General features: G+C 43.3%; 2 protein-coding genes across 12 annotated transcripts in view; both read right to left on the bottom strand.

Annotated features, from left to right (window-relative positions):
- Positions 1-3,521, bottom strand: part of Fhod3 (formin homology 2 domain containing 3) — a 489,096-nt gene extending 485,575 nt beyond the window's left edge. For 3 of the 10 annotated variants that reach the window (XM_074069983.1, XM_020174902.2, XM_074069991.1), the window contains exon 1: positions 3,245-3,521. In XM_074069983.1, the coding sequence (XP_073926084.1) occupies positions 3,245-3,409 (165 nt within the window). In that variant the 5' untranslated portion in view covers positions 3,410-3,521. The remainder of the gene's footprint in view (positions 1-3,244) is intronic. The other 7 variants (XM_074069987.1, XM_074069982.1, XM_074069981.1 and 4 more) reach the window with 3 other exon arrangements.
- A 12,115-nt stretch (positions 3,522-15,636) lies between these two features.
- Positions 15,637-21,429, bottom strand: part of Mocos (molybdenum cofactor sulfurase) — a 55,323-nt gene continuing 49,530 nt past the window's right edge. The window contains exon 15 of one of the 2 annotated variants that reach the window (XM_074069992.1): positions 15,637-19,148. In XM_074069992.1, the coding sequence (XP_073926093.1) occupies positions 18,996-19,148 (153 nt within the window). In that variant the 3' untranslated portion in view covers positions 15,637-18,995. The remainder of the gene's footprint in view (positions 19,149-21,429) is intronic. The other variant, XR_012447059.1, reaches the window with a different exon arrangement.

Raw genomic sequence — 21,429 nt, forward strand, 5'->3', positions numbered from 1 at the left:
CAATTCCAGGTTTGTCCATCAAATGGGGCAAAAAAAATCCTTACATCACTAAATGCCTTTAGCATCAATCAATCCACAATACATTCTAAGCTTTAAGATGTCTATGATTTTACTAATTCTACTGCATAGTGTTTTCTAAAGTACAAGCCCTATAATTACAGTTTTTCTTTAAAACCATTAAATCAAAAATAAACACCTAGTAATGCATCATTTAAAGACAAAAGTAAAAAGCCTCACTAAATTCCGGTCAAAACATACAACCACCAAATGAGCATGTCCCATGTTTTGACCATTTTTGCTACCAAACCAATGATATTTATTTAATCATCCTTCCTGAAAGTACCATGAAAAGCTGAGATTATTTTTTAATCTATTAGTTTGAAAAAAAAAAAACAGAAAGTATAAGTACAATATCTTGTTCTTATCTAACATGATAGTCAGCAAGCATGAGTGAAATTAATATGTAATGAGTTAAAATGTCCAATTTTCAGCCAGAAAGGCCTTAGCAATTATCTGGTTCAAAGTTTCTCAGATCAGGATAGGAGAATCTCTAGGTAACCGTGAAAACCTAGGATCCTCTGAAGGGGCCTTCTTGGGGCTGGTTACACAGGTGTATTCATCTGTATTTGTGAAAACCCACCCAGCTCTACATGAGCCCTGCATGCTTGTCTCTGTGTGTGATCTAGTTCAATCAAAAGTTTCTCCCCCAGGGACTTGAAGGTGCAGGACTGCTGAGAACACTGGCAGTATCTGCACATTCCACACTCATGTTTCTCCCCTCTTTCTACCATCGAGAGCCCATCCATCCAAAGAACCCCTTCTTTGCCAAGGCCAGACTTAGTGGACCTGGAAGAAGTGTACCCTGTACCCAGGAAAGCTTGCTTATGGCAAGGTCCTGGGATGGCAACTAGCTCACTCCTCACCATTAGCTTATTCCCAGCAGGGTCGGTAACCGTAAGGTCTCACCTCTGACAAGCTAGGAATTCTGCAGGCTCTTACTCATGCTTGTACATTCATTCACCTGCCCCCCCAGGCCAAAAGTCCCTGGCACACAAAGTTAATTGCGTGAACTGCCCAAAGTAATGGACTGGAAGCCCCAGGAGGTACAGCTTCTGCCCACAGACATGCAACTGGTCAGAGGTCTTAAATCACACAGACCTGGTTAGAGTCTCAGCTTCTTAGTCCAAGCAGAAAATCTAGGTTACTTAATTGCTCTCTGCCTCAGATTCTTCATCTCTAAAACAGGGATAATATATAGCTTCACGGAGCTACATAGCATAAATGAGATCATTCATTGAGAGCTCCAATGGGCACATGTGACATGCCACCAAGGGCTCTAAACTCCCTAGTTCTTTCTATCATAGTGAATTGCCCAATTTTAAGATTCTCTGCAGGATATTCATTACCATCTTAAAGATATGATTGCCCTTAAGTACATAAATGTCCTGGATTCTGCTTTCAGAACTCTGGCCAATACAATCAGTCATTCACTCTGCTCTTGATTTGAAAAATAAGGCCCAACATATGAATGTACTGCAGGGGTCTTGATACAAATGATACTGAGGCTGTCAGGCACTCAAGACAAGGGTTAAGGGTTTGTGTAGGGCATCTTCTGGTTCTGTTTGTTCCACAAACGACACCTTAGAGAGATCTATCTGCTGTATACTGCTGCGCTGTGGCTCTAGTTGGTGTTTAGCACAAGGGGGCAGTGCGTGGAGCAAAGAGTTCCTCCTACCACACTGGGAACACTGGAGCAAGGCTATGGGATTCTTCCATGGAAACATAAAAAACGTATTTCAGCTCACCACTTGAAAGGTCAACCCATGGAGATAGGGTTTGAAATCGAAGGAAACCACTTCAAGGTCACAGGGTCACAATTATGACCCTTCTGTGTGGTTTCAACAAAAGATCGCTGTAATAAGAGACTAGAATGAATGGAATAATCGTGATGTAGAAGAAACTCTTCAAAAACTTTTAAATGAATCCATAGACTGAGATAGAAGCAAGATTCTGATCAGCCGAATCCATAATACGTCATTCTGTCCCTCTGCCTCCCAAGCTGGGTTTTTATAGCCAGCAAAAGTTCAACGTACAGTGACTTATAGCCACCTTACACCAATACAGCAAGAATGAGATGGAACTGTTCCATTTCTTATCTCTGAAAATTAGGTTACTAACTAAATGGGGAGGGGGGTCGCTCATATGCTACTACAGAGGAGACCACCGCCAAAGTCCACTGGTCTACATACAACCTCCTTCCTCTGCTTCCAAAGCAGGTGGACATCATAGAGCAATCCGAAGTTTTTCAAAATCAATTTTGTTCTTGGAGTCAAAAGTTATCTTTTCCAAAGATTTGTTAATGTAGATCCTCAACGAATAAAGTATCTCCAAGCTTTGATATGCACCCTAAGCAGAAAGCATTATGGAGTTGGTAATTCTTCAAGGTGCAATCCGTTGAAGTGGGAGGAAGCAAGACGCCTGTCCTCCTTCAAAGGGTTTAAAAAAAAAAAAAAAACTGACGGGTGGACTGAGAAGCTATTCTTCCAAGGGGACACTATTTGGGGCTCCGAGGCTGAGGCTTTGTGCACGCCGCCCCCTTCTCCGCTCCCCCGCCCCTCCTCCCTCAGAGACTGCTGCTCCAAGGTTCCCAAGGCCACCTGCTTCTCAGAAGAAAAAGCGGATACTATGAGCGCTATCACCGCGCGGTTGGCGTCCTCCGCGGTGCCCCCCAGGGGAGGAGGGGGAGGTGTCCCCGGCCAGCGCGCTTTGTCGCGCGGCCGCCCGCAGCGCCCCAGAGGCCAGACAGAGGTTTTGTCCCGGGCGTCGCTCAGAGCTCTCCTCAAGGACCTGAGTCCCGCGGCTCCCGGGTTCTTTCTGCACCCCGCTCGGCACCCTCCCCGATATTCGGCAGATCGCCGGCGTCCGACCCCACCCCGCCCACCCAGCCGAGCTAACGGCGCGGGGACCGGGAATCTCCTCCATCCCTCCTCCGGCAGACACGGCACCTGCTCGGCCGCACCCGCCCCCAGCTCTGCGCTGGAGCGTGGGGCTGTCCTCCCTCCCGCTTAAGAGGGTCCCGCGCCAGCTGGCGGGTACCCAGAGTCCCCCTCTGCTTAACGGGGAAGGGGATTTGCCCTTGGGGGCTTGTCCCCGGGGAGCCGCGCCCGGCCAAGCCCGCCTGTGGTGCTCCCACCCTCGCCGCACCGCGGCAGGGGCTGCATCCAGGGGGCCCGGCGGGTTGTACCTTGTGCGGCGCCCGCAGCAACCGATGGACCCCGGCCAGCTGGGTGCCGAGCGCGAGGTCCTCGCGGAACGTGAACAGTGGCGGCCGGCTGGGCTCGGGGAAGTTGGTGCTGTTGAAAGGATCCGTGTCGTCCAAGAACTGCACCCGACAAGCCAGCGTGGCCATGATGCATCCCTGCCGCGGGGGGCGCGGGCCCCGGGGTCAGCGGGCCCGCAGGCCGGGACGCCGGGTCGCTGCGCGCTGGGGAGGCCGCAGCCGCCTTGCTGACTCGCGGGCTCGCAGGCTCCGGCGCGCCCGTCTGCAGCCCGGGCTCCGGCCGCGGGGGGCGGGGCGGGGGCGGGGCCGGCGCGCCCCCTCCTTCCCCTCTTGCTCCAGCTCCTCCCCTCCTCAGTTCCCCGTACTCCCCGCTGGGTTGCCCCGATCCACCGTACCCGCAGCCCCGACAACGAAAGGGAGAACCACTTGCACGGTGCCCGCAGCTTTGCGCCAAGGCCGGCGGCCGCGGCGTACCGGGAACGCCCCGCGGGCGGACTCGGCTGTGCGAGCGCCCCGCAGCCCTGATCCCAGCTGCAACCCTTGGAATCCCGGGAACTGGGAAGGGGATTGGGAGACAGGGCTATCCTCGAGCATCTTCCCCACCTGGGAGAGGGCTCAGTCTTTCCAGATGAAGGCAACAATGGCTGGGCTTCTGCTGTCCGGATTCGGAAAAGCCCAGCTGGGAACCAGGAGGCTCCCAGCGTCAGGATGAGCGGGTGGCAGCGAATGGGAGCTCAGGCGAGATTTCCCTGGGGAGCGGTGGAGGGGGATTAAGAAGGAGAAGGATCAGGAGAGCCCAGGCAGCTCTGATTCTTAAGAGACAAGCGTAGAGGACGCGGAGGAGTGAGGATTAGTGGGCTGAGAGAGAAGGCTGTGGGATCCCAACGCCAGGCCTGGCCTTGGCGGGTGCTGGTTGAACCTGTCCCCAGCACCCACGGCTCTCTCCCCAGTTAGATTTCCGAAAGCCCTAACTGAACCTTCTGCGGCCACGGAGACGGGGACGCTTCCCCGTTAGGTCTCGGAATTGCGGAGGAACCAGGCAGAGGCAAGGTCCCCTCGCTACTGAGGGAATTGGAGGGACGCTTGCTCCAGGCTGGAACAGCGAGACTCAGTGCTGCCTCGCTCCGCTCTCCCCGCTGCTCAAGGGCGACTCCCTTCGTTTCCAATGAGAATTTGCGGCCCTCTGCATTCTCAGGCGGCAGTCACATTTCGTATGCTTGGTTCCTCTTATTGATCGCCCTGATAATAGTCGCTCTTAAGGGTTTTTACCGGACGGCTCCATTAGGCGTCTCCCTCCATTTTCTCTGGTTTTAAGGGGAAAGAAACCCTAATCCCACACTTAGCTTCGCTCCCATCTTTAAAGTTTCCCTCTCCTTCCACACATGCACACTTAGGCCTGGTCTTAATAGAACAATAACTTCATGACGTCCTTCTGCTCCCCACGGAGCTTCTAGCTCTCCATGCATTACTCCTTAACTCTTTGCATAAGTCCTGTAGACACGTCCTACCCCAACCTTACCATTTCCTTGTGACCGGAAAAATAAATTCCCAAAATCCTACTCCCACTTTCATTGTCCTTTTCCTGCCTCCCTGAGTGTTCCCCAACCTCCACACACATCCCCCAATCCTTCTGATCATCCTATGTCTCCTGGTGTCCCAACTTAAATTCCATCCCACCATCTCAGGGGTGTGGCAAGGAAATTCCTTGTGCCTGCCCCATCTGCTAAGTGTCTGCTAATGGTCAGGTGACTATATGATCCATTCTCACACCCAAAGCCCCGTTAGCCCAGCTCAGTATAGGTTCCCCCTCCCCTCATGCTACTGCAAACTTCCACCACCTTCCTCCAGCCATAAATTACCCAGTAAAGAAAAAAAGCTCTCCAACATGCACCAAAAAAGCTTAGCAAGCATGAACTCCAGTTCACTCCTCTCCACCCTCATCTGCCCCATCTCAGGAGATGACCAATGTCCTATTTTTCCTCCGGCTAGATCCTCTACCTCCACCTGGACTCTAGATCCCTCCTCTCCTCCTTGGAACAGGATCTGTCACAGATCCATCCGTCTTCTTTCCTCCTCCCTGGTCTCCTTACCCTGACAATCACCGCTGGCTTCCCCATGGGCTGTGACTACACAGGGGCCTGCACTTAAAAAGGGCCACAAACAGACTTAATGCTCTGCTACTGATGTCTTGAAATCCTTACTAATTTATTTTAGCAAGAGGCCCCTGAATTCTCATTATGTGCTGGTCCCACACATTTTGTAGACAGTCCTAATGAGAACAAATACCTTAAAAGCTGTGTCTTTATGACACAGCTATAGTCTCTAGCTCCCTGACTTGTGTTGTCTTCATTCCTTTGCCAGTTACTGGAAGAGAGAGTGCCATTTTCACTTCTCAGCATCCTCGCCACCTCTTCTGCACACTCTACAGCTCCCAGAAGGCATCCTCTGCCCACCACTCTGAGATCAGCAATGCCAGCCTCATCCAGGAGATACCTGTCTTGGCAGCATCTGTTACCTCTCCCAGACTCTCTTCCCCTCACTCTCAATCACTCTGCTTCAGATTATCCTTCTCCATCTTTCTCAGCTCCTTCTAGAGTCTTCTGAGCTCTGAGTTCCTTTTGGTCCTCTTCACATTTTTCCCTGGAGTGCCCTGGCATCAGTACTCTTTCACCCATGTGCACATGACAGACAGCTCTAGACTTTTGGAAGGGTCCACCTCCCTCACTTCACCTGCCTGTACACTCTGAACCCTTGGATCACAGAGCATCTCAGCTCCAGTTACTGCTGATGTACTCTCTGTGCTCCCAAGAAATGGAAAGCTCTTCTAAGATAGGAGGTAGGCCCCTTTGCTCTATGTCTAGCACAGAGAAGACACACAAAAAATGTCTGATGTATGAGTCTACATGTCCTATGCTAGTCTTCTGATGAGTCTCCTTCCCCCAGTCTTGCACCCCGTGTGTGGTCTTCTACTGACATCCCAGAGCCATGGATCACTCTAAAATGTGCATATGATGTACACCATAGAGCAAAATCCTTACATGCCAAAACCCTTAGCATAACTCAAAAAGCCCTCTAAGGCCTGCCCCAGCCTACCACTCAAGTTCATCTCTAGTCATTCCCCATTTTAAGCCATTTTATACCCTGCTTTTAAGCCATACTTGAATGTATTACCATTTCTCAAACATGCTGAGCCTGCTTCATAGCAAGTCTCAACCTAGAAGTGCTCCCTGTCTAGCTGGCCTCCTGAACTCTATATCCTTCAACACTCGTTTCTAACATCAACTCTTCTAGAGAGCCATCTCCAGTCCTCCCCAAACAAGAATGGTCCCCCTTTCTTCTGTAGTCCAAATAACTTTATACATATCCCTAATACAGCACTTTTCATGTTGTGTTATAGATGCATGCTTATGCATCCCCCCAACCAACCTTCAGGATTAGAATTTGTATTAATCAGTTTTAATCCTAAAACTTCAAACAGTGGCTGACACCTAAGATGAAAACTTGAATTTTTTTTATCATATAGACTATCTTTAATTCTTTTAAGGATTTTTGCCCTGACAACTACCTTGAAATGGCCATCAGTAATAACTTTTTCTCTGATTAACAGCCAATTTTTTTCCCTGAGGCTACTTTTAAATAGTTTCTTTTTTGTAATGTAATGCTTTGTCTTAGTTTTAAAGGTTAAGAGTAATAAAAAGCTATAACATAAAAAAACCTCTATTTTATGGCTCCTACCTTTCACTCACCAGAGGCACTCATTTCTAAATAATGTGAGTTTATCTATTTTGATCTATCATTTTTGGTACAATGATTGAGGGGTCAGTACTGGGGTTTGAACTCAGGGCTTTGCACTTGCTAGGCAGGTGCTCTACCACTTGAGCTACACCTTCAGCCCCTGATCTATCATTTTTATAAAATGTGCTGACTTCCTATTTTATATCTTTATCAATTTTGTATAATACTGACTTTCTACCTGAGGATTTTTGCTTGTTATGGTCTACTTTCCTTTCTCCATCCTCCCAATATAATTTTATCACAATATTATTTAAATCCTCATTCACTGATTTTAAAATGGTGATTATACTAATATTGTTCACATTGGTGGACGTGTTTGCATGCCCTTTCTTGTGCACTTTTTTGTTTTTCCTGAAGTTAACATTTGCTTCAATTTTTCCTTTATTTTTTTCTTCAACAGCTGGCTAAATCCTCCCATATTCTTTAGGAGTTCAGAAAATGCCTCTCTTGATATTGTCAAATAATCTCTCAGTTCTATATTTTTCGCTTCCATAAACTTCTTGGGGAATGCCTCTTGGAGCCTTACATCCTCTTGTTCTGATTTGGAACATGTGGCTCTCTCAGTCTTACCCTGGAGATTTCCTCAGCTTCTCTCTATGCAGAAGCCTCTGGTTGCTAGATTATTTGTCTTATTCTTACTTAGCTTCTCTTGTTTTATTTTTTTAAAACTATACACCCCCATGAGAAAGGGTAAATTTTTAAGAAATTTTTTCATGGAGTATCTTTATTCATTTTCTTTATACTTGTCTTGATGTAGTATTGTAGGCAATGATAGCAATGGTAAAAATTTCTTCCCTGCATTTTGTAACATGACTTTGCTACACATGCCATAAAAAAAATGGAGCCTATTTCCCTATTCCTTGAATAGAGGTAGCTTTTTTTTAACAGACTTGCTCTGACCAAAAGAATATAGTGGGAGTGACACTGTGTGACTTCTGCCTCACAGCATCTCTCACCCTCTTGGAACACTGACATGAAAATACCAAGCCAAGAAATTGGGTCTAGCCTAGGAAAAGTGGTAAGAAAATTGCTACCAATGATTGGAAAAAATGGCTACTGTGCTATGTAACAATAAAACAATTGGCAAGGTAATTGCCTACAGTAATTTGGAAGATACAAAATGTATCTAATGAATTTACAGAGCTGGCTAAGTATATCTCTAAGCAGATGTTGCAAGTTGGGTGCTTCCAGCTACATTGTATAATTAATTCCGTTTGCAAGAAGAAATATAGAGTGCCTAAAGTTTGCTGGGTTATAAAATAAAACAATTTCTCACCCTAGACTATCCAGACAGTAACAGAGTCTCAAAGTAAAAAATTAACTTGGTAAGATCTGTTTTAATATGTGGTTGTAAGGCTGTTTGTTAAGATCTCACAGAGACTCAAACCAGGCCTAGTAGAGCCTCTCATTTAGACAAAGGGTCCTCTAAGAATCTTAAGATTAGGAATCCACACAGCCTAACAGATCCAAGGGAGAAAGAATTACAGATATAGTACTTAACACATGAAATAAATCTTAATAAGTTTCATAGAAAATTCACAATGTCTTTTGAATAGTTGTATTGGTGAAAGCACTGCCAACTTGGACTAGAAAGGACTAAGAGTGTTCAAAATAGACCTCTAGAACTCCAACTTGCAAAGAGCAAGAGGCAAGCTGAGAAAGCTACTCAGCTACAAGCATGGAGCCATTTCTTTTGGACAAAAAGAAAGTTACATCAGAGCCTGGAGCTAAGACCCATGGTAAATAGCAAACATGGGAGCCATCCCCAAGAACAGACCTGGACCTGGGCCCTACTCTCCTGGGGTAGGAGCAGGAGGACCAGTGTCTGGCTAGAGTTCAGAACTGCTCTGGATCCATAATTGCTCTGTCTTCCAAGCTCTCTTTTTAAATGAGAGTGACCGCTGACATTTTTCTACCCCAAGCTCACCATTTCATGTTGAGTGGATAGTGGGCATGTACCTTGCTTTTTAGGGCAAGGTCTCGGATCAGAGGCATTGTAGCTGAAGGACTGCCCTTTGAAGGTCTTCTCTGCATGCAGATTTAAATAGTAGCTTCCTCACCACTTTTCTAGTCTCTGCCCCATGTCCAATTCTAAAATCAATGAACATATCAAATAAAATCAATGATACCAGATTTATGATAAAGTAGCACCATATTTCTAGATTCAAGTTTGTTTTATTGAGTCTTTGTTGCATAACAAACCACCCCAAAATGCACCTACTTAAAACAACCACTTGGTTTGCTCTTGATTCCGTAAATCAGCATTTGGGCTGAGGTCACTCCTGCAGTTGTAGTCATCTGGAAGCTTGTATTAAAACAGCCCCACACCCCCTCACCCTCCAGTCTGGCAATGTATGTTGGCTGTCAGCTGATTAGTTTAGAGGACTTCAGAAGGATGGCTCATCTTTCCTTCATGTGGCCTCTCATCCAGGATTCCTCACAGTGACTACAGAGACTTAGGGTAGCATTCTAAGAACTCAAGAGCAGAGGCAGCAGAATCTCTTGGCCTTGCCTCAAAATTTATGCTGTGTCAGTTTGCAACTTTTTTGGGGAGGGAAAGAAGGAGCATGGGGCAAAGTAAGTAGAGTCCAGCCTAGATCCAAGGAGTGGAGAAATAGATTCTACTCCCTGTTGAGGGATGGGAGGGAGAGAGACAGAGAGATAGAAAGAGGGAAGAAGAGGAGGGAGGGAGCTTTTCAGAAACTTCTAGTTATTTCCTATAAAGTATAAGTTCATATTCAGATATCCAGGCATGGGGTCTTTTTCATTCATCAAGTTGTCATTCTGTTACACTGAAGGTGGAGATATTCCTGTGTCATGTCTTTGACAATTTTCTCCCCACAGTATTCTTTGCTTGCTCTTTTAAGAGCTCCTTTTTTGGATGTTAAGCCATTAAACCAATTCTCCAATTTTCTTAAGTTTTCTGCCCTATTAGTCTCTTCAATTATTTTGTTCTTTCTTATAGATTTCCTTAACTATATGTTCCTTTTCTCATATTCAATTTTTAGTTGCAGTGTTTATATTTTTAAGAATTCTTTCTTGTTTTTCTTTTTAAAGTTCTTATTTCCAAGATTTCTCTGATATTATTTATTGCATATTCTTTCGGGCTTTCCTTTTTTTTTTTTTTCAGTACTGGGTCTTGAACTCAGGGCCTACACCTTGAGCCACTCCACCAGCCCTTTTTTTGTGATGGGTTTTTGGTTTTGGTTTTTTTTTTTTTTTTTTTTTTTGAGATATGGTCTCACAAGCTATTTGCTTGGGCTGGCTTTGAACCATGATCCTTCTGGTCCCTGCCTCCTGAGTAGCTAGGATGCAGGCATGAGCAAGTTTTTCCTCTTTTTGCTGCACCATTCTATGTTCCTTGTGGTCTTTCTTCTTTTTCTTTCGGTCTTGTTCTTTCATAGCCAAGGTTCTCCTCAAATGTCATAACCCTCAGCTGCTCAACCACCAATCACATTGGAAGCTGACTGGAAGCTCCTGGGTTCATGGAGGCACCATGCCTGGTGAGTCTCACTGCAGCCAAAGCCAGAGGAAAAATGGATTTTTCCTTGAGCATCTTTAGGTCCTCCCTCTGGGGCAGTTTTCTTTCCCCCAGAAAAGCTCTTACCAGCCTAGAGCAAGAGGGGCTCCTGCCTTGGGCTCCAAGCTTGAGAGGTCCTCTGGTCCTGTTCTTGCTCATCCCATCCCCTGCAAGGCAGAGAGTCTATAGGACCAGGATATCATGCCCACCTTGAACTCAAGTCTCTCCCTCTAGACTGCCCTCCAGGCACCTAGGACAATAGAATCTTTTGTCCAAATGGTCTGAACATGGTTCCAAAGGCTGTGTGTACAGTCTGTTTTCAAGACAATCTTTCTAAGGGTAGGCCCCACTGTAGCCTCACCTGAGAAGGGGCTAAGCAGTGGCTATTTGTAGGGGTGGATATAGACAGAGTTTAGATTGCAGGGTTGTTTATGTATCTGGGGTTCATGGCTCAGGGGTTGGAAAAAAAAGGGTATAGGCCATGGCTAGCAACCAGGGCTGGGCCAGCTCCACTATACCTTTTCTCTCTTTATAGACAGATAAATAGATAGATGACAGATAGCCAGATAATGTGTGTGTTGTGTGTATGCATATGTGTATAGTCATACATGTACAGGGAGAGGAAGAGACAGACAGACCTAACAAAATAGCCAATTCAAAGCAGCATTCTTGAAAAAAAAAATCCTTAGAAAAATAGGAGACCCTGATAGAATAGTTTATGCCAACTAGGTTAAAGAGTAATCTGCTTGAGAAATAATTCAGGAATTAATTTTCAAAGAACTCTGCATCAGTAATGAAATTGTTCTCAGATCTGGTCCGTTCGGGAAGTCAGACACAGTGAGAAACACCATACTGTCTGCCATTCTGTTGAGATTTGCTGACCCAATTTGAAGAAGTTTTCAGCCTTCTAGAGAACCAGATCTGCACTTGCTAATGCTGCCACCGGGTGGTAGATGTGGCTTACTGGGGCAGAATGATTTCAAGACAACTAAACACAACATGTGTTATTTAATTTCATAAGCGCTGTGAGTTTCCTCACTTTTCAGGTAAAACAGAGAAGCTCAGTAACTTGCTCATAGTAGGTAGTGTTTATCAGGATTTTAATTTGGGGACTCATCAGGTGAGATATGTAGAAGTGAATTCTGCCTGCACAAAAGAGGGGATTGGGAAAAGGCAGGCTGAGAGAGGCTGACAGAGCCTAGCTTCCCTTCTGTGTCCAAGGGAGCCCTAAACTCTTCCCTACGGCAGGAAGAGCCCCAGTCTTTCTTAGAGGTCCAGGGTACTTGAAACACAGATTGCCTGATGAAGGTTTCAGCTGCTACCAGGGGCCCTGGCTGGCTCTTTGTATCGGGATCCTCCTCAAGTGCACCTTCTGTCACACTGTAGCAGTGAATCTCTGGTTCCACTAGGTCTGTACTCTCCTCAGCGCCTCACCACCTCTCTTTTGGATAAAGGAAAGCTGGGAGAGATAGGGTTCAGTTGGTCCTGATGGTTTCTTCTAATAAGACCAAATCACTCCTACTAGCAAATGCCACTCACCAAAGCTAGTTTTCCAGCACATAGCTTCTCTCAGCACAGCTGCAAGTTTGGGGCATGGTTCACAATGACCTCTTCATCTCTCCTTTGCCGAAGGCACTGAAAGCCACAGATAATGGGGGCAGGGGTGAACAGGGAAGCCTAAGCTTTGATGGTGTTCTGTCACCCTGAGGAGATGACATTGCTCTGTCCATGTTTGTGGGACTTTCCTTTCCTTCCCCAACCAGGATGATCCCATCACTCCTACATTTACATCTGCCCCAAGCCCTCCATCAAAGCACCATAGCCTGAATTTCTCTCTCTTCTGCAGAGTTTTGCTAAAAGCTACAAAACAGAACCCAAGTGTTGTGGCTTTCTTCCTATTGTTTCCTTTAATCATGACATATGGTTGGCCTGTGGTCAGTATCTCAAAAGGCAACAGGCCCCAGTTAGACCAAATATTTTAATATTTTATCAAATTTTAACAAATGTTATCAATATACTAATTTGAAACATTCAGGCTCTTATTATTTATGACCCTACTTCTTCCATTTGACCAATTGTGTTTGGAGGGTATTTTAGTAGGATGTACCTCAGATACCAAATCAGTCATAATTGTTAGTTAGAAACAAAAGAAAATAAGCGTAACAAAGGATATTGTGTAGCTCACGTATGTCCCCCAAGGACAAAGAACAGCCTTACAGGTTGCATAGCTACCACAAGATAGAACCCCTGCCACTGTGCCAGGCACATCACGAATTGTCACACCATGCTCACTACCACCATTAAACCATGAAGATTTTCTAAATTTACTTGTTAAAGTACTTAGTATTATTTACACTAATATTCCTTCTACTTGATAAAAAGACTTTTTAATTATAAGTAAATGCTGTTTTTATTAAAATTATCTCCTTCATTTATGACAATTTTACTTTTTTAATCACTTGTCTAATTTTCAAAACCAAAGACACCATAGTACACTTAAAATAAATCCAACATAGTTAAAATATAGAATCTTTTTTAGATTTTAGATATTGCTGAACTAAGTTTGCTACTTTTGAGAACTTCAGAATTTATGTTCAGGAGTGAAAGGGGGCCCATAATGCTCAGAAATAGATATTTCAATATGACATAAATTGGACTCCTGAGCAAAGAATATTACTAGGGACAAAGGATATTACATATCAATAAAAAAACTAGTATGTCAAGAAAACATGGATATCTTAAGTGTGAATGCACCAAAAACACAGCTTCAAAGTACATAAATCAAAATAAATGAAAACTGATAGGACAGAAAAGAGAATGAGGTAAATTCACATTGTACTTAGAGATTTTACCAAACAAATCAGTACAGGAAAAGATACTTGCAGACCGCTATCCATCATGAATATAGATTTTCAAAAACTATTAGCAAACGAAGGCCAGAAGTATATTTTTTAAAAATACATCAGCACCCATGAGATTAATTAGGAATGCAAGGCCGTCTTAATATTTAGATAATAATTCAATCATCTATAATAACCACCCACTGAAGAAAAACCATATGATCAGATCAAATTGATTCAGTAAAAGTCATTTAGAATTTTAGCAAAGATTCAAATCCATTCATAATAAAAATTCCCAGCAGCCTGGGAATAGAAGGGAAATTTCTTAACCTACTAAAGCATTTCTATAAGAATTCTTCAGCTGAATGATACTTAATAGTGTATCATTACTCCTTAAATGAGGAAAAGGTAAGGATGTCCACTCTTACCATTCTTCCTCAGTATAGTTCTAGAAATTCTAGCCACAGCAATAAGATAGAAAAAGGTAAAAAAAAAAAAAAAAAGTCACAGACACTGGCACAGTAGTGACTGCCTGTAATCCCAGCACTTGAGAGGCTGAGGCAAGAGGATTATGAGTTAGAGACAAGCCTGGGCTAAAGAGCAAGACCCTGTCTTTAAAAAGTCAAAAATTAGAAAGGGAAAAAAATAAAACTATGCATATTCACAGATAACATGATTGTCTATGCAGAAAATCCAAAGAAACCTTAAAAAAAAAGTGATAGAATCAATGAGTGTAGCCAGGTTGTAGGCAAAAACAGCAACATACAAATGAATAAGTTATATTTCCTGGAGCCAGACCCCCTTCTGTCATCCCATGCAAAAAACAATTCAAAATGGAACAAATATCTAAATATAAGGCCTGCAACTTTTAAATTATTAGAGGAAAATACAGGGAAGACTCTTGAAAATATAGGCAGAGGTAACATTTTCTGAATAAGACTTCAACTGCAAGAACTGACCAATGGAATTGTATCAAATTAAAACCTTCTACACAGCAAAAGAAAAAAATTTTCAGAACCAAGAGACAACCTACAGAATGGGAGAAAATCTTTGCCAGCTATTCATTGGACAAAGGATTACTATCTTGAATATATAAAGAGCTTCAAAATGGGCTGGCAGAGTGGCTCAAATGCTAGAGTGTCTGCCTAGCAAGCATGAGACCTTGAGTTCAAACCCCAGTACCACCAAAAAAACAAAAACTCCAAAGATTAAACACCAAAAGAACAATAACCCAATTGATAAATGGACAAATGAACTGAACAGTCTCAAAGAAATACAAATGGTCAATAAATACATTTAAAAATGTAAATCAAAATGACACTGGCATTCCATTTCACCCCAGTCAGAATGGCAATCATGAAGAAAACAAATAACAATGAATGTTGCTGAGGATACAGGGGGGGAAAGGAACCCTTTTGGGTTGGTGAGGACATAAATTAGTGCAGCCATTGTGGAAATTAGTATGAACCTTCCTCAGAAAAATAAAAATAGAACTACCATATGGTCCAGCGATACCACTCCTGGAAATGCATCCAAAGGAACGCAAGTCTTCAAACAATAGAGACACCCGCACACCCGTGTTTATGGCACACTATTCACCATCCCCAAATTGCGGAATCAGCCTAGGTGTCCATCAACTGATGAATGGGTAACGAAAATGGGGTACATATACACCATGGAGTATTATTCAGCTATAAAGAATTAAATAATGTCATTTGCAAGAAAGTAGATGGAAATGGAAGCCATCGTGTTACAAAATAAGCAAGACTGAGAAAGACAAATATCACTATGTTCTCTCTCAGATGCAGAATCTAGACCTAAAGAAAAAACACTGAATGACAGAATAGGGAGTGCAGAATAGGGAGACTATTTAGTGGTGGGAACTTCTGACAGGAGGGGAAGAGGGTGACAGGTGAGGTAAAGGGAGGGTGAATGTGATCAAAGTGCTTCATACACATGTATGAAAACAAAATAATGAAACCTGTTAAAAATTATCCAAAAAAGGGGGGAGGAGGGACAAAAATGAGTAATAGAGGGGGTGAATGTCATCAAAGTACATTTTATGCATGTATGGAGATAGCACAATGAAAGCCCTTTGTGCAATTAATATAATAAAAAATGAGAGAAAAATAAGTCATATTTTAAGACATATTTTATTGTTAGCAATAAAACATTAGAAACATGTACTATAATTTTACATGCAAGGGCTATCCAGAGCACAGTTCTGTCCTTACCTGCTCGATGGATTTGTGCAAATTACTTCAACACTTTGAACCCTAATGTTCTCCTCTGGAAAGTGGAGCTAAAAATGCAATCTTCAGGGTATGTGCAGATTACCAATGATAAAATGAATAGGAACACAATAAACGTTAAGAGCCCTTTTAATTGTTTAATGGTTTTTCTATTGCTCCATGTCATCCCAAGGTTATACTAGGCCCCTGGTGTCTCAGCTCCGGTCCTGCACTAATTACCACACGCTGATGATCACAATAAAAGTTCTCGTTGCTGTTAAATCCCCACCACTCTCCTCTTCCTGTGGACGTCCCTGATCTGGTGCCTTTGTCTCCTGCATTGACATCTTATGTGATCCATCTCATTCTTGTTCTATTGATTTCTGGCTCTTGATTCCTTTTGGTTTCATTTCACTAGTTCGTGAATAATTTACCCCAATAATCTTTAACTCTTAGCAATGGGTTTCCATCAGCCCTTCTCAGCACATGACAGTCCCATTTTATGTTAGTCTGTACAATCCTCACTTCTCTCATGCCTTTACCTCATGTGCTTGTACTTGCTACCTCCTCTGTAATGACTTTCTCCTGCCCCTCCCCAATCCAGCACCTCCTTTCAGAAATTTTCCCTGTGGGCCTGTGCATTAGTCAACTCTGTTACTGTAACAAATACTTGAGGTAGTCAACTTATAAAGAGAAAGGGCTCAGAGTTTTGGAGATTTCAATCCATCATCAGTTCCCTGTTACTTGGGACCTGCAATGAGGCAACATGTCACAGCAGAAGTACATTTCAGAGCAAAGCTGCTCACCTTTTGTGTGGGGAGCAAAAAGTGAGAAAGCAAAAAAGTGCTTGTTAGACAAGCACCCTACCACTTGTACCATGCCCCCAATCTCTTTCAAGGACACACCACCAATAAACTAAAGACCTCCCATCAGACCCCACCTCTTAAAGTTTCCACCACTTCTCAACAGTACCATGCTAAGGACAAACTCTAGAACACATGAGCCTTTGAGAGACATTCAAGATGCAAAACATAGCAGTCTAATTTTAAATTGATAACAAATTTAATTAATAAATTCAATCAGTTCATGGATCAATCAATTTTAACAACAGTGCCAGCTTTAAATAACCAGGCAAATTTTATTGAACCCTTATTAACTGACAACACTGAGGTCCACTGCTGATCCAAACTGGGGAGGGGGGGGGGGTGTCCTGACCTCATGGAGCTTACAGTCTAGTGGAGACAAATCAATGTTAAATTAATAATTATAAGTAGATAATTAAATAATTATGCTGCAAAGCAGAGTTTACATTTAAGTGTCTGAAATCTGTCACAAAAGTATCTACTGAAGAACACGATGAGGTTGTGTTGCTGAACGAAATGTTCTTGCCTTTTGGATCATCAACGATGTTGGGTAGATGGATTTTCTGACTTGGCTTCCATTGCATTTCATGGGCTGCATTGTTAACATTAGATCTTGGCAATGTTGCAGCATGCCACTTAAGAAGAGTTTCCTCCTGTGAGAAGCAGGTCTGAGCAACTCAGTAAAGCCAGAACCTCAGGTACCATTCCACCCCCAGTCGCTGAGGAGAACAGGCACATGGGTCTTGGAAGAGGCTGAGTTTTTTGTTTTGTTTTGTTTTGTTTTTGGTGGTACTAGGGTTTGAAATCGGGGTCTTGCACTTGTTAGACAAGCACCCTACCACTTGTACCATGCCCCCAATCTCTTTTTGCTCTGTTTTTCAGATAGGATCTCATACTTTTGCCCCCAGGACCAATCTTGGACCACAATCCTCCTACCTCCCACTTAGCTAGAATTACAGATGTGTGCCATCATGTCCAACTTTGTTCTTTGTGATAGGGTCTCATTAATGTTTTGCCTGGAACGGCCTTAAACCACAATCCTCCTATTTCTGCCTCCCAAGTAGCTGGGATTACAGGCATGAGCCACTGTGCCTGACCCTCAAGGTCGGATTTTTAACAAAAAATTCAAAGTCATAAAACCCCTTCCTAACTTCATACATCACCTTTCATTAGAGAAATTAATTAATTTCATTAATTCTACACACCATATGAGAACATAAGCATAAGGCTCCATCTCAACAACCCTGGAGAGCAAAGCATAGCTCATTGTTCAAATCCCACACACTTCTGGGAGCAATACAAAGTCCTAAAATGAGACAATGAAACACACTGTGAATCCTGTGGGCTCTGAATAGATGAGGCAGGGATATGCCTGAGCCTGGTACACTAAACAATTAAGCAGCTGAGCAGCAGTGACATGCCTTAGGAAAAGAGGTGGCAGGGACTTGGGGAAGAGAAGTGAATGGACAAATGAAAAATCCAGAGAGAAGATGCCAGGGTTCACACATGGTGTTCACACAGAGACAAGAAGCTTCAGAAGGCCACCAGCAGAGTGGATGCAGAAGGGACATGCTTCCTGTACATTGCTCCAATGACAGGGTTGGAAGTCACAGGGAAGCAAATACAAGCTAAGCAGAGGGAGGAGTGTTCTAGAAACTCAATGGAGTTTCTAGAGAGTGAGCTTTTTGGCACTAGACATATTAAAACACCGGCTGCAGGACCACTGGACAGAGGTAGTGCAGATGGGACCCCTGAACTCCAGACTTCTCTCTGGAGGAGGATTTGGAGGCTCAAAGTCCGGTGGACCCGAGCAGGGAAGGACACTCAGCTGGTGCTGAGTGTGATTTTGGTTCATGAGTAACCCTCACGTGTCAACGCACAAGTCAACAAGTTTGGTGGCCAAAGATGGGATTGCTGTCTTGTGCCTTTACTCAGAGCATAACTAACCCGATCAAAACTGCCCTCGAGGAGTGTGGTCACAAGTCTCCCTCCGGGCCTTTCAGTGCAAACCCACCCACCATGTGCACAGGAGAAGAGGGCTGCTTTCTCAAACCATCAAGCTCAATGGGCACAGACTCCTTTCCTCAGCACCATGGGTGGGAGACAGCCTCAAGACTCCAAGAAAACATCAAATTAGGGACCTAGAGTAGGTTGAATAATCCCCAGCTCTATTAAAAAGTTATTCCGACTATAACTGATCATAATTCAAATGCAAATGAACATGAGACCCTCACCGGGTGTGGGCACAGTATTCTCTGTCCCCAGGCCTCAGACCTGCCCTTCTGAGCACTGCTGGTGCAACGGTGCAGAATGAGAAGTCAGAGGAAGCTGGCAAGAGCTTGCTCCATCTCCAAAAAATAAAAACTTAAAGTAAAAAAGAATTATCCTTACTCAAAGACCGATCCAGATGCAGATCTAGCACAGATCATTGTAAAAGAGAAACTTTGGTGCATGCTAGCAAAAATTTTAGGAGATAACATCCTGGGGTTTCTGGGAATCAGGGGAATCATAACGCTCCATGGTCTCTTTTAACACAGGGAGCACCCGAGTTCCTACAGACAGGAAAGTTGGAGAAGATAAATCCAAAGACGTATGCATCAGGTACACGCCAAAGTTCACCTGTGAACAAACAACAGTGACAGCAAAAAAACTAGATTATTTTTGCAGTTAAATAATTTTGTAAATGATGTTCATCTAAAATCAAGTCAGATCTCTAACACTGAGACATGAAAGTCACTGGGGTATAAGTTACTTGGAAGGTCCTTTCTATTATGTAGTAGAATGCAGTAGACATAAGGAGAATCCTAATTTCAGACCCTGAAGACTCTCCCTCAAAGGTGCCCTTTCCCTATGGTCACCCCACACCTCATTGCTGGGCATGTTCTTTTAACCTTTTTCTCATATGCCCTGAGCTTCCAACAGGAAGACCTTCTTCCTGCTCTCACCCTCTGACTTTTGCCTGGCTGATTTCTGCTCTTTTTCTGGATGTAAAAATTATTTGGTGATGAAAATGACAAAATTCTGCACTTTCCTTGGGAACAAGTGAAGTTCTCAAAATTCTCCAGAACAAAGATGGAACAATCCTTAAGTCTGTTCAAGGTCTGCCAACAATGCAAGAGAGCCAGTAGGAACCCTGGGAAGCTATGCCTCTTCCTTCTCCACTAAAAATCTCTGCTCACGTGTCAACAGCCCTCTCCCTTGTCAACAGCCCTCTCCCTTGTCCTCCTCTGGGAAGCCTTCCCAACCCCTCCTACATCTGGGGGAAATAATTCTCTTCTGTGGGCCCCCTCTGCAGTTGGCTCTGCCCTCACAAAGTACTCACTCGGATACATGTTTTTGCCATATACTAAATTGTACATAGTAAGGCGTTTCATCCATGCATGCATGTACTTTGATCATATTCATCCCCATTATTCTTTCTTACCACTCCCTGACCCTTCTTCCTTCTCTTTCCACCTCCCTAGCAGCCCACTTTTCACTGCTATGGCCCTGGTTTTTTTGTTTTGATTGATTTTGTTTCAACCTAGCTTCCACATATGAAAGAAAACATGAAATACTTGTCTTTATGGAACTGACTGACTTCATTTAACATGATGATCTCCAGTTCCATTCATTTTCCAGAAAATGACATAATTTCCTTCTACTTAATGAGTAAAACTCCACTGCATATATATATCACATTTTCTTTATCCATTCATCGATTGCAGACTGATTCCATAACTTGGCTATTATGAATAGTGCCACCATAAACATGGGTATGCAGGTATCTCTATAGTAAGTGGACTTTGATTTTTTTGGGTCTGTACCCAGAGTAGTATGGCTGGATCATATGGGAGTTCTAATTTTAGCTTTTGAGGAACCTCAACCCTAACTTCCATAGAGGCTGTACTAGCACTAGTTTACATTCCCATCAGCAATGAATAAGAACTCCTCCCATCCTCCTCAGTATTTGTTATTTTTTTCTTGATAGCCATTCTGATTGGGGTGAGGTGGAATATTAATGTCGTTTTGATTTGCATTTCCCTAACAGCTAAGGATGTTGAACATTTTCTCTTGTATTTATTGGCCATTTGTACCTCTTCATTTGAACATGTTTAGTTCGTCTGCACAATTACTGACAGGGTTAGTTGTTATATTGGTGTTTAAGGTTGTTAGTTCTTTATATATTCTGGATATTAATCTCCAGGCAGACGGATATCTGGGAAAGATTTCCTCCCATCCTGAAGGATATCTCTTCACTCTGTTAACTGATTCTTCTTCTGTGCAGAAGCTTTTTAATTTGACACAATCCCACTTGCCAATTCTTGCTCTTATATCCTGAGATACGGAGTCCGATTCAGAAAGTCTTTACCTATGTCTATATCTTAAAGTATTTCCTCTATGCTTTCCTCTAGTAATTTCAAAGTTTTAGGTCTTACCTTAAGGTATTTGATCCATTTAGAGTTGATTTTTGTACAGGATAAGAGATAGGAATCTAGTTTCAGTCTTCTGCATGTAGATAGCCAGTTTTCTCAGTGCCACTTGTTAAAACAAGCTGTCTTTTTTTTTTTTTTAACAATGGATATTTTCAGTCTTTGTCAAATATCAGTCTTCTGTTCTATTCCACTGGTCTATGTGTCTGTTTTTGTATGAGTACCATGCTGTTTTTGGTTCAGTAGTACAGTTTGAATTCAGGTACTACAATGCCTCCAGCATTGCTCTTTTTGCTCAAGTTGTGCTATTTGAGATCTTTTGTGTGTCTGTGTGAATTTTAGGATTATTTCTTATATTTTTCTATAGAATGTCATTGGAATTTGATGGGGGTTACATTGAATTTGTGTATCACTTTTGGTAGTATGGTTATTTAACAATATTTATTCTTCTGATTCATGAACATGGGAGGTCCTTCCATCTTCTAGAA

The sequence above is a fragment of the Castor canadensis genome, chromosome 4 (assembly GCF_047511655.1).
Source record: "Castor canadensis chromosome 4, mCasCan1.hap1v2, whole genome shotgun sequence".
Lineage (NCBI taxonomy): Eukaryota > Metazoa > Chordata > Mammalia > Rodentia > Castoridae > Castor > Castor canadensis.